The 12,594-nt window shown below is 43.1% G+C and overlaps 1 protein-coding gene across 1 annotated transcript in view; it reads left to right on the top strand.

Moving 5' to 3' along the window:
* Positions 1-2,183, top strand: part of Dnpep (aspartyl aminopeptidase) — a 9,769-nt gene extending 7,586 nt beyond the window's left edge. The window contains exons 13-14 of the mRNA XM_013011244.1: positions 1,277-1,444; positions 2,037-2,183. Coding sequence (XP_012866698.1) covers positions 1,277-1,444; positions 2,037-2,087 — 219 coding nt within the window. The 3' untranslated portion in view covers positions 2,088-2,183. The remainder of the gene's footprint in view (positions 1-1,276; positions 1,445-2,036) is intronic.
* The last annotated feature ends 10,411 nt before the right edge of the window (positions 2,184-12,594 follow it).

The following is a 12,594-nucleotide window of genomic DNA, read 5'->3' as shown; positions in this document are numbered from 1 at the left end:
AGGGGTGTGGAAGAGGGCCACCTGGGCTAACTGTGCGCACGCGCGCACCCGCACACAGGGGTGTGGAAGAGGGCCACCTGGGCTAACTGTGCACATGCGCACACCCGCACACACAGAGAGAGAGAAACAGAGACAGAGAGAACATTAAAATGCCTGTTGATTTTTTTGTTTTTTTTGCTTGTTTGGGGACTTGAACTCAAGGCCTCATGCTTTCACTTGACTGACTTGCTTGTTTATGGCTCCATACTGCCAGTCTGGCTTTCTACAGACTGAAGATGGAGTCTCTCAAAAGGGCTTCTCGCCGGGCACCAGTGGCTCACACCTGTAATCCTAGCTACTCAGGAGGCTGAGATCTGAGGATCACAGTTCAAAGCCAGCCTGGGCAAGAAAGTCTGTGCGACTCTTATCTCCAATAAACCACTCAGAAAACCGGAAGTGGCGAGCTATGGCTCAAGTGGTAGGGAGCTAGCCTTGAGCTGAAGCACCCAGGCCCAGAGTTCAAGCCTCATGACCACCACCAACAACAACAAAAAGGGCTTCTCTGCCCAGGCTGGCTTCAGTGATCTTCTATGTCAAGCCTCCTGAGTAGCTAGGGTAGCAGTCATGAACCACCAATACCCAGCAGGATTGTTTTTTTTGGGGGGGTCTGGTTGTGGGGCCTGAACTCTGAGCCTGGGCTCTGTCCCTCAGCTCTTCAGCTCAAGGCTAGCGTTCTACCACTTGAGCCACAGTGCCACTTCTGGCTTTTTTTTCTTTTTTTGCTTATGTGGTGCTGAGGAATCGAACCCAGGGCTTCATGCATGCAAGGCAAGCGCTCTACCAGGATTTTTTTTTTTGAGGCAGGGTCTTGCTGTGTAATGAAGTCGGGCCTGAAAGTCACTTTGTAGCCCACGCTGGCCTCCTGATCCTTCTGCCTTAGCCCCCCAAGTGCTGGAGTTGTAGTTGTGTGCTGCTAATTATATACTTCCCTGCGTTTGAACTCAGGAGCTTATGCTAACTAGGCAGCTGTTCTGCTACTTTAAGCCATACCATAGGTTTTGTGAAGTTCTTCCTATGGATTGCTTATGGAGAAAGATGACGACAACTGGAACCAAGGCAGTGGTAGCGCAGATGAAGTGGGATGGATTAAGAGTATGTTGTCCTTTGGGGTCTGCCAGTTAGTGTTGGCCTTGTGATTTCACACTGTTCTCTCACACCCTGAAGTTCTAGGATGGCTTTTCCCTTGGCCCCAGTAAGCACTCACCACATGTGGCTCATGACCTCTCCTCCTTTCCAGGATCTCATGGTGCGGAATGACTCCCCCTGTGGTACCACCATTGGCCCTATCTTGGCTTCTCGGCTGGGGCTGCGGGTGCTGGACTTAGGCAGTCCCCAGCTGGCCATGCACTCCATCCGGGAGACAGCCTGCACCACAGGTGTACTCCAGACCCTCACCCTTTTCAAGGTAACTCCCACCCAACTCTCCTCTCCATCACTAAGTACCTGGCGTAGATGCTAGGGCATGCAGTGTGGGAAAGCAGGGCTTGTGTTAGCTGTCCATTGCTGTAGCAACATGACCAAGATAAACAGTTTGTAAAGAGGAAGAGTTTATTCTGGCTCATAGTTTTGGACCAATTAGCCCACAGCATACATGGGCATACATGGTGGAGGCAGCAGCTCTCTGTGATGACCAGGAAGTGAAAGAGAGACGGGAAATGACCAGGGTTCTGATAGTCTGTTCAAGGTCATGCCCTACCCCAATGACTTAACTTTCTCCCACTAGAACTCTTTTAAAAGGGCTCACCTTATCCAACACCTTACAGTAGTGTCATAGGCTGTTAGCTAAACATACTGGTCTATGGGAGACACTCATCAAAACCACATTGATCCCCTAGTTTTAAGTCCAGGAGCCCTAATGTGCTCCTGAAGAAAGGGACAGGAGAGGAAACAAGGGATAGAAAGTGGAGCAGTCATTAAGCCTAGAAACTGATGGGGGAATACCTCACCTATGTCTGGCCACTCATTAATTTCTAACCCCACATTGCCTCCTACTTTAGGGCTTCTTTGAGCTGTTCCCTTCTCTGAGCCGTAACCTCTTAGTGGATTGAGGCCTCTTGGCAAGACTTCTCCTCCACCCCTTTGTACTGGAGAGGAATGTTCTGAGCTGAGCTGAAGCTAGATTATTAAAGTGGATTTTTCATTCACCTTCTATTGTGCTTATTTGGAAACTTGGGGTTGAGGGTTGAGCCTGGCTTGAACCTCCAGAATCAGAGCATCAAAAGAAGTTGGGGTACTCATTACCTTGCTCATGTAATTGTAGCCCCTCTATACAGTATTTTCACAATAAAAAAATTATTTAAAAAATCAAAAAAAATAAAAAGAAGCTGGGGTAGATGATAAATTCCTAGAAGCAAAGTTCAGGAATTACAGGTACCTATTTAAAACGTTGGTAAATATTGTCTTGTCCCTAGGAGTTTGAAATCTTAGAAGAGGAAATACCAGCCCCCAAGCACCTGTTCTCAGCCCACCGAGACCAGAATCTCCCTTTTACACAGGAGTAGCTATTTGGATTTTTAGCTATTTTGATTCTCATACTTTTTTTTTTTTTGGATAGTTAAACTCATTTTTAAAACAGTTTAAAAATTGTTAGGGGCTGGGAATGTGGCTCAGTGGTATAGCGCTTACCTTGCATGCCTGAGGCCCTGGGTTCGATTCCTCAGCACCACATAAGCAAAAAGAAAAAAGCCAGAAGTGGCGCTGTGGCTCAAGTGGTAGAGCACTAGCCTTGAGCTGAAGAGCTGAGGGACAGCACCCAGGCCCAGAGTTCAGGCCCCACAACCGGATCCCAAAAAAAGAAATTATTGTTATAATGGTGTTGTACAGAGGGGTTACAGTTATAAGTTAGGTAAAGAGTATGTTTCTTTTTGGACAGTATCACCTTTTTTGGTCCTGGACTAGAACTCATGGCCTTCAGGGCACTGTCTCTTAAGCTTTTACACTCAAGGTTAGCTCTCTACCACTTTGAATCACAGCACCACTTTCAGTTTTCTGGTGGTTAATTGGAGATAAGAGTCTCCTGGACCTTCCTGCCTTTGAACTGTTGTCCTTAGATCTCGGCCCTCCTGATCCTGAGTAGCTAAGATTATAGGTGTGAGCACCAGCACCCAACTATCTCACAGACTTTTTATTTCTCACAATTTTTTTTTTTTTTTGGTTGGTCATGGAGCTTGAACTCTGGGCCTGGGCTCTGTCCCTGTCCTCAGCACGAGGCTAGTGCTCTACCATTTGAGTCGCAGCACCACTTCCAGTTTTCTGGAGGTAAATGAGAGATAAGAGTCTCACAGACTTTTCTTGATCTCAGCCTCCTGAGGAGCTAGGATTACAGGCGTGAACACCACCATCTGGCTTCCTCACAGACTTTTTAAGAAATTAAAATTTTGTCACAGCTTGTCCAGTCTAAGAAACATAAGATGTTAGGTTGATTTGCGCATAACCCAGGCTCAGGGACACTTCCTTTTCCAAAGACAGCCAACTCTAGCCATGGACTGGTCATATTCATTTGTACCTTGTTTGACTAGATTGATTACTCTGGAAAGCAGACACACAAGATTCTTCAGCATAAACGTCTTTCTCCTTCATCTAGCATTTCTGGAGCCCAGAGCCTATAGCTTCTTCCCTTGGGTTCCTTATGGGGTGGGTTGGAGGTAAATTACACAGAAATTTTAAAGATGATTGGTTACCTCATTCATTCATGGATACTAGGGAGCACCAGGCAAGTCTTAGGAGTGGAAACACAATGGAGATGAGGTACACATCCCACCCTCAATAAGTTTGAATGAGGATCTGATTTTTCACTTTCCACATTGTAGCCCTTTTGCTGACCTGCTGTGTCATGGACAAAATCATTTGACCCACTGGTCTTCAAGGTTCATGTCACTTTTCCAATCTCATTAGGCTGCCTTCCTACATTTGGTCCATCCTCCAAATTCTATCCTCCTGATTTCAGTCTTCCACAAAGCGAGGGTGACAGGCACACATCATGACACCCAGCTATGGATTGAGGAGTCTCTCAAACTTTTCTGCCCAAGCCAGCCTCCAACTGCAGTCTTTCCCTCTCAGCTTTGGAAGTATCTAGGATTACAGGTATGACCCACCAACACCTGGCAAAACAACATTTTATACAGAAACTATTTACAACCAGCAGACACTAAAGGGAACTGAAGCACAGAAGGAAATTGTCCTTTAGATGCAAGAAGGTGAAAAAAATATTGGTAAACATGTTGGTAAATTTAAGTAGCTAGTAAATGTATAAAGTAACATTGATGCTTACAAGCTTTACAGTATATGTAATTAATGACCGCATCATAAAGCTCAGGAGAGGAAAACAGGTTCAAATGTACTGAGTTTCTTACAATCTCAAAATGAAGAAATTCAATCTATATTGTGCTTAAGTCAAGGGTACATACTAGAGTTTCAAGGAAAATCACTTAAGGAATTAAAGAGTATACTGCTTCTGTAACAAATCAATCAGACCTTTTGGCCTTCTGCCAAAGACACCAAAATCCTAGCTCAGGACCTGTCAATGTGGAGATTATTTGGCAACAGGGTCTTTGCACATGATAGAGTTAAGATGAGGTCATGAGGATGGGCTGCAATCCAGGATGACTGGCCTTTTAAAAGAGAAATTTGGCCAGGTGGCTCATGCCTGTAATCCTAGCTACTCAGGAGGCTGAGAGTTTAGGGTCATGGTTCAAGCCAGCCTAGACAGGAAAGACTGAGACCCTTATCTCCAACTAAACACCAAAAAAAAAAAAAAAGTAAAAAGAAGAAAAAAATTTGGACAGAGACAGCCACAGAGGGAAGATATACAGATAAATGGAGAATGCCCTGGGAAAACAGGATCAAGGTGATGCAGCTACAAGCCAAGCTAAAGACTGCCAATAAACCACCAGCAGCTAGGAAACAGTAAGGAGCAATGATAAGCCCACAGCCCACAGCTCCCTATGAACCATGGCACTATGGGCAACTCAGTTTTGTATTTCCAGCCTCCAGAATTGTGAATCAATACATTTCTGTTGTTTTTAGCCACCCACTTGGTAGCACTTGGTTGTAGTAGCCTCGGAAACCAATTCCACTTCAGACTAATTGAGTGGAAAATGGAATAATAAAAAAGATTCAGTCCATTCTGCGACTTGAGATGGTTTAGTAAAACCATATATGTGTATGCATGTGTGTCATGTAAACATAGTAAACTACGGACTTGCAGTGGAAGAGCATTGACTCCAGGTAGAAAGGTAGATGACAGGTGTTCATTTTACTATTCAAGTTTTATGTACACTCAAATATTTTTATACTAAAAATGTGAATTTAGATAAGCTAAAGCAATAGAAAGCACTTAGTAAAATGGTAGAAATGCAAATCCATCTTTTTATATATTAAGAATAAGCAGACTAAGCTAGGCACCAGTGGCTCATGTGTCTGAGATCTGAGGATTGCAGTTCAAAGCCAACCAGGCAAGAAAGTTCATGAGACTCTGATCTCCAATTGCCACCAAAAAGCTGGAAATGGAGCAGTGGCTGAAGTGGTAGAGTGCCACCCTTGAGTGAAAAAGCTAAGGGACCCAAGCCATAAGTTCAAGCTCCAGTAGGACACACACACACACACACATACACACACTCAGTCAGGCATTGTAGCTCATGCTTATAATCTCGGCACTGGGAGCTAAGGCAGGAGATCATTGGTTCAGGACAATCTTGGGCTATATAACATGACCCTGTTTCAAAAAGAAAAGGAAAAAGTAGACTGTTTTTGTTTTTGTACCAGTCCTGGGGCTTGAACTCAGGGCCTGGACAGTGTCTCTGAGATTCTTTTTCTCAAGGCTAGTGCTCTACCACTTGAACCACAACTCCACTTTTGGCTTTTTTTGGTAGTTTAGTGGAAGATGAGTCTCATGGACTATGGTGTCTGGGCTGGCTTTGAACTATGATCCTTACATCTCAACCTCAGGATTACAGGCATGAGCAAGTGGCTGTTAAGAAAAGAATTTAAACAAGAACAGAGAAGAATAGGATAAAGAGTTAAAAAGATTGTCAGGGCTCGGAAGGTGGCTCAGTGGTAGAGTGCTTGCCTCCCATGCATGAGGCCCTGGGTTTGATTCCTCAGCACCACATAAGCAAAAAGAAAAAGCTGGAAGTGGCACTGTGGCTCAAGTGGTAGAGCGCTAGGCTTGAGCTGAGAAGCTGAGGGACAGCGCCCAGGCCCAGAGTTCAGGCCCCACGACCAGACCCAAAAAAAAAAGATTGTCAGATTGAAAGTTAAAAATCTAGGGGCTGGGAAGGTGGCTCAGTGGTAGAGCGCTTGCCTTGCATGCCTGAGGCCCTGGGTTCAATTCCTCAGCACCACATAAGCAAAAAGAAAAAAAAAGCCAGACGTGGCGCTGTGGCTCAAGTGGTAGAGCGTTAGCCTTGAGCTGAAGAGCTGAGGGACAGCGCCCAGGCCCAGAGTTCAGGCCCCACGACCGGACCCAAAAAATAAATAAATAAAATGAAAGTTAAAAATCTAGCTATTTATAAGAACCATACCGAAATACCTAAAAATAAAAGAATTACAAAACACTCTGTATTTGATCAATTTTTAAAATGCAACAATTTCATATACAAAAACTTAAGATTCTTTATCTGAATGTTTTTTATTTGTTTTGGTGGCTCTAGAGGTCTTCACACTTGCTAGGCAAGTGATTTACCACTTGAGCCACTCCCATCAGCCCTTTTATTTGTGTTGGTTGTCTTTTTTTTTTTTTTATCTGTATTGGGGCTTGAACTCTGGGCTGGGAGCTGTCCCTGAGCTCTTCAGCTCAAGGCGAGAGCTCTACCACTTGAGCCACAGCACCACTTCCGGTTTTTCCGTGGGTAATTAGAGATAAGAGTCTCACCGACTTTCCTGGCCTGGCTTCAAACCACAATCCTCAGATCTTGGTCTCCTGAGTAGCTAGGATTACAGGTGGGAGCCACTGTCACCCGACATTGGCTATCTTTTCAGATAGGCTTTTATGCTGTGGCTAGTTTGAACTACTATCCTCCTATTTGTGGTCCCCTGGGTAGCTGAGGTGACAGATGAGGGCTGTCATGCCCGGCCTTTGAGCTTCCTCCATAGCTGAATTGCTAGGCTCACAACTCGCTCATTGGTCACAAACCTCAATTTCCCAAGTACTTGTACCTCCACCTCACAAGTAGCTAGGATTAGAGGCTCAGGCCATCAGACCTGGCCGTTATTTGGATTTTAAAATCAACATAATTGAAAGGGGTGAGATTTATCAATATATATTATATTCATAAGCTTCTTTGTTAAATGGCAACTCCTTTGTACAACTACTTAAATATAAATAAACATAATACTATAGAAATTTACCCACGTTATTGTATGTACAAGTATTTTTTTCTCTTTTTAGTACAAAATGATATTCCCTGTGAGTCCACACTACAATTTGTTTATCCATTCTCCTACTGATGGGCATTTAGGTTGCTACAGTGTTTGGCTATGAGCATTCTTATGTAAGTACATTTATGGATATATTCTTATAGACAGATTCGTACATATCTAGTAAAATTCCAGGATCATAAGGTAATTGCTTGTTTATCTTTTTAAGAAATGTATAAACTGTTTTATAAAACAGTTCTACCATTGCACACACTTACCAGAAATGTATGAGTGTTCCAGTTGCTCCTGACCCTCACCAACATTTGGCATCATCAGGGTTTAACTTTTAACTATTCTGTGTAGTCATAGTGATAATTCATTGTGGTGTTTTTGTGGGTTGGCTTGTTTTTTGAGGCAAATACTACATGGGCTACATAGCAAGGCCCTTTTGCAACAGAAATTACACCAGTTTAATTTTATAAATTTCAACAACTTGATACATCTGCAAAATCATCACCACAATCAAGATACACACAAAAAAAAATCTTAACAAGCCTGTAATCCTAGCTATTCAGGCAGCGGAGATCTGAGGATCACAGTTCAAAGCCAGCCCAGGCAGGAAAGTCCAGGAGACTCTTATCTCCAATAAACCACTCAGAAAACTAGAAGTGGTATTGTAGCTCAAGTGGGAGAGTGCTAGCTGAAGAGCCGAGGAACAGTGCCCAGGCCCAGAGTTCAAGCCTCACAACTGACAAAAAAAAAAAATCTTTCTTAAAATTTTTTTGTATCCTTTGGCAATCAGTGATCTAGCCCTGCTCCTTCTCCTGACCCCCAAGCAACCAGTGATTTTCTTTCTGTCACTATAGATTGTTGATGTTTTTTAGAATTTTACACACAGAGAATATATAGGTTATGTTTTTGTTTCTGCTTAGACCTATTCATATGGGGAATTATGTCATGTATTATATTTATTTTTCTTACTCTTTCTAAACATAATTTAGAAGCTTTCCTTTTTGTTTGTTTTTTTGTGTGTGTTGGTCCTGAGGCCTGAACTTGGTCTGAGTGCAGTCCCTGAGCTTTTTTGCTCAAGTCTAATGCTCTAACCCTGAGCCATAGTTCCACTTCCAGCTTTTCTGGTGCTTAATTGGAAATAAGAGTTTCATGGGCTTTTCTAGGCTGACTTTGAATCTTGATTCTCAGACTCAGCCTCCTGAGTAGGATTAAAGGTATGAGCCACCTATACCAGTTTGGAAGCTTTCCTTTTTAGTGCTTTTTACGTATTGATTATTTATTTAGTTGGTTGAGGGGCTTGAACTCCGGGCCAGGGCACTATCCCTGAGTTCTTTTTTTTGCTCAAGGCTAATGCTCTAACACTGAGCCACCACTTCTAGTTTTCTGGTGGTTAATTGGAGATGAGTCTCATGGATTTTCCTGCCCAGGATGGCTTTGAACTCAGCCTCATGAATAGCTAGGATTATAGGCATGAGCCACCAGTACCCAGCACTTAAAAAAAATTATTTATTTTTATTATTGATGTGCAGAGTAATTACAATTACATGTGTCAGGTAATGACTACATTCATTTTGTTGTTGTTGTTGTTGCTGTTCAAGGGGCTTGAACTCTGGGCCTGGGTGTTGTCCCTGAGCTCTTCAGCTAAAGGCGAGTACTCTACCACTTGAGCCACAGCGCCACTTCCAGTTTTCTGGTGGTTAATTGGAGATAAGAGTATCACAGACCTTCCTTCCTTCAGGTCTCAACCTCCTGAGTAGCTAGGATTACAGGCATGAGCCACTGGTGCATAGCTACATTTCATTTTGTACAGTGTCTTCTGCTCCCTCACTCTCTCAGGCCCTCCCTCCCATCTCCATCCATGGACTGTATAGTTCACTTTCCTCAATCTCCAGTGAGTTTTTTCCTTGAGTTCTGTGCCCTCTCCCACATCCTCACAAAGATATGCATATGAATACACTGTATATAAGGTAAAGAAGACAGAATCATCACAAAGGAAAAACTAAATAAAAAAAAAACCTTGTTTCCATATTGTGCAGTTCATCTCAGTATGTATATTCTTTTATATAAAGAAAAAGAGGCACTTAGGCAATGCACCTGTGTTTCTCTCCTAAGAGTGTCCTCTTTTGGTCTCACTGTGTGTATCTAGAATCCCACATAATTTATCATATCCCAGTGCACTTTAGATTGAATTTCAGAGAGAATATGTGCCATTTGTCTCTCTGAGCTTGACTTACTTCACTTAATATGATTTGTTCTAGATCCATCTATTTCCCTGCAAATAACATTTTATTCTTTCCAATGGCTGTGTAACGTTCTGCTGCGTATAGGTACCATATTTTTTGGATCCACTTATCTATTGTGGGGCATCTGGGCTGTTTCCATATTTTGGCTATTGTGAATATTGCAGCAGTGAACATGGATGTGATTATCATATCCTAGATGTCTTTATCATATCCTAGCTCATGATGCCCAGCACTTTTTATGCTTTTAAAAGCTTTAGTGCTTTGTTTTTTTTGTCAGTCATGGAGCTTGAACTCTAGGCTCAGCTCTTGTCCCTCAGCTCTTCGGCGCAAGACTAGTGCTCTACCACTTGAGCCATAGCACCATTCTGGTTTTCTGGTGGTTTATTGGAGATAAGAGTTCCATGGTGGGGCTCGGAAGGTGGCTCAGTGGTAGAGCGCTTGCCTTGTATGCCTGAGGCCCTGGGTTTGATTCCTCAGCACCACATAAGCAAAAAGAAAAAAGCCGGAAGTGGTGCTGTGGCTCAAGTGGTAGAGCACTCGCCTTGAGCTGAAGAGCTGAGGGACAGCGCCCAGGCCCAGAGTTCAGGCCCCACGACCGGACCCAAAAAAAAAAAAAAAAGTTCTATGGCTTTCCTGCCCGGGGCTGGCTTTGAACCTTAATCCTCAGATCTCAGCCTCCTGAGTAGCTAGGATTACAGGTGTGAGCCACCGATACCAGCTAATGCTTTTTATATTTGAAATCCTGCTGGGACATCTTTAGTATCCCTCTGACAAACCACATGGGTTTGATGCTGCTTTGTGGAGGTTCTTTACTTAATTTTTTTGGGGGGTCCGGTTGTGGGGCCTGAACTCTGGGCCTGGGCGCTGTCCCTCAGCCCTTCAGCTCAAGGCTAGTGCTCTACCACTTGAGCCACAGCGCCACTCCCAGCTTTCTTCTTTTTGCTTATGTGGTGCTGAGGAATCGAACCCAGGGCCTCATGCATGCAAGGCAAGCGCTGTACCACTGAGCCACCTTCCCAGCCCCTACTTAACTTTTTGGATAGAGATTGTTGTACTTAAACTTTCTGTCTCCAGTAGGATGAGTTTTCATAGATTTCATGTTACTTATTTTATCTAGGCATTTACATTTATTTGCATAACTTTCAAAAAATAGTGTCTTCTTAAAGCTTTTTCTTGTAATAATGTCTTTGTTACTTCTCCCCTCCCTCTCTCTTTCTTCTCCTTTCCTGTTTCTCCTTACCCTTCCTCTTTTTCCTCTTCCCCTTTCTTAGTACTTTGTCTGATTTGCACATTTTCCTAAGTGCCAGCATGTTAGCCTCTTTGTCAGTGCTAAGTATGAGGTAGCATTTGCTGGTGTGCAGCAGTGTCCTAGTTTCTAGGCTTTTCATTGAGTGGTGGTTGTGCTTGTAGGCTAGGGAGGGTGGATGGTGGATAATGCTAAGGAACTGAGCTCACCGGTGATAATGGTAATAACTGGATTTCAGCCTAGAGGAGGCCAGACAGCAGTGCCTTGTCCTAGATTTATAGAATTTTTTTTCTTTTCTTTTTTTTTTGGTCTGTTGTGGAGCTTGAACTCTGGGTCCAGGAGCTGTCCCTGAGCTCTTCAGCTCAAGGGGAGCGCTTTACCTCTTGAGCCACAGCGCCACTTCCGGCTTTTTTCTTTTTGCTTATGTGGTGCTGAGGAATCGAACCCAGGGCCTCAGGCATGCAAGGCAAGGGCCCTACCACTAAGCCACCTTCCCAGCCCTGTTTTCTCATTCTTGTAAAAGAAGAAAAACAGAATTTAACAACAGCCCTTGTATCAGCTGCCTACCCTTCCTATTCTTACCTCTAGTTTCCTACCAGTGTTTTCCCTTTATCACCCAAGTAAATTTGCATTCAGAGCCTTGTCTCAGGGTCTGCTTCTGAGGAAATCTGTACTAAGAATTCTCTTGGTACTGTGAATTAGACAAGGACAGACGAGAAAGAGAAAAAGACAAAGGTAGGGAAAAGGAGTAAGAAAACATCACTGATGTGATGTGTCTATAGGAAATCTCACCAAAGATACATTATTCAAAATAAGAGAGTTTATCAAGACAGCTGGCTGAAAATCCATATACCAAAATCAATTCCATTTCTATCTACTAGCAATGAATGGTTAGAAAGTGACTTTTTCTAAGAGCTTGCTTCAACTCTAGATGAATCAAGTATCTGAATAAATATAAAAGGTATGCAAGACAGAGATTAGCTTCAAATATTTTGAAAGGTTTGTCTCCTTTGTCATTGTAAAACTCATTATGAAAATAAAAGTCAGTGACCAGCACTGGTGTTCACACCTATAATACCAGCTACTTAGGAGGCTGAAATCTGAGGATCATGGTTAGAAGCCAACCTGAGCAGGAAAGTCTGCAAAACTGTTATCTCCAATACCAAATAAAAGCTAGAAGGAGCTTTGGCTCAAGTGGCAGAGTGCTAGCCATGAGTGAAATAGCTCAGGACAGTTCCCGGGTCCTGAGTTCAAGCTCTAGGACTGGTGTGTGTGTGTGTGTGTGTGTGTGTGTGTGTGTGTGTGTGTGTGTGTGTGTGTGTGTATGCGCGTTCACGCATGCACACACGCAGGCAAAACAGAAGTAGAAAGAAAATATCAGTTATCATAACAAGTTGGTATCTAGATTCAATATAACTGATAAAAATGTCAACAGATTCTTTCACACCCAAAGCCAACTGGCCTTACCAGCTAGCAAAGCTTATTACAAAACTATAGTAACTAAGACAGTATATTATTGGTTCAAGGATAGTCTGACAACTAACAGAACAGAAGAGAGACATAGATACATGGATATCTCATACTTGATTTATGCCAATGGTAGCAATTCAGATGGTCTTTCTGTTAAAGTAGCTATGAAAAGTGGATGTCCTTGTGGAAAAATGAAATTGGAAACTTACCTCCTAAAATGCTCAAAAT

Source organism: Dipodomys ordii, unplaced genomic scaffold (genome assembly GCF_000151885.1).
Source record: "Dipodomys ordii isolate 6190 unplaced genomic scaffold, Dord_2.0 Scaffold1, whole genome shotgun sequence".
Classification (NCBI taxonomy): domain Eukaryota; kingdom Metazoa; phylum Chordata; class Mammalia; order Rodentia; family Heteromyidae; genus Dipodomys; species Dipodomys ordii.
Note: the sequence above shows the minus strand (reverse complement) of the source record. Positions and strands in the feature narration are given on the sequence as shown.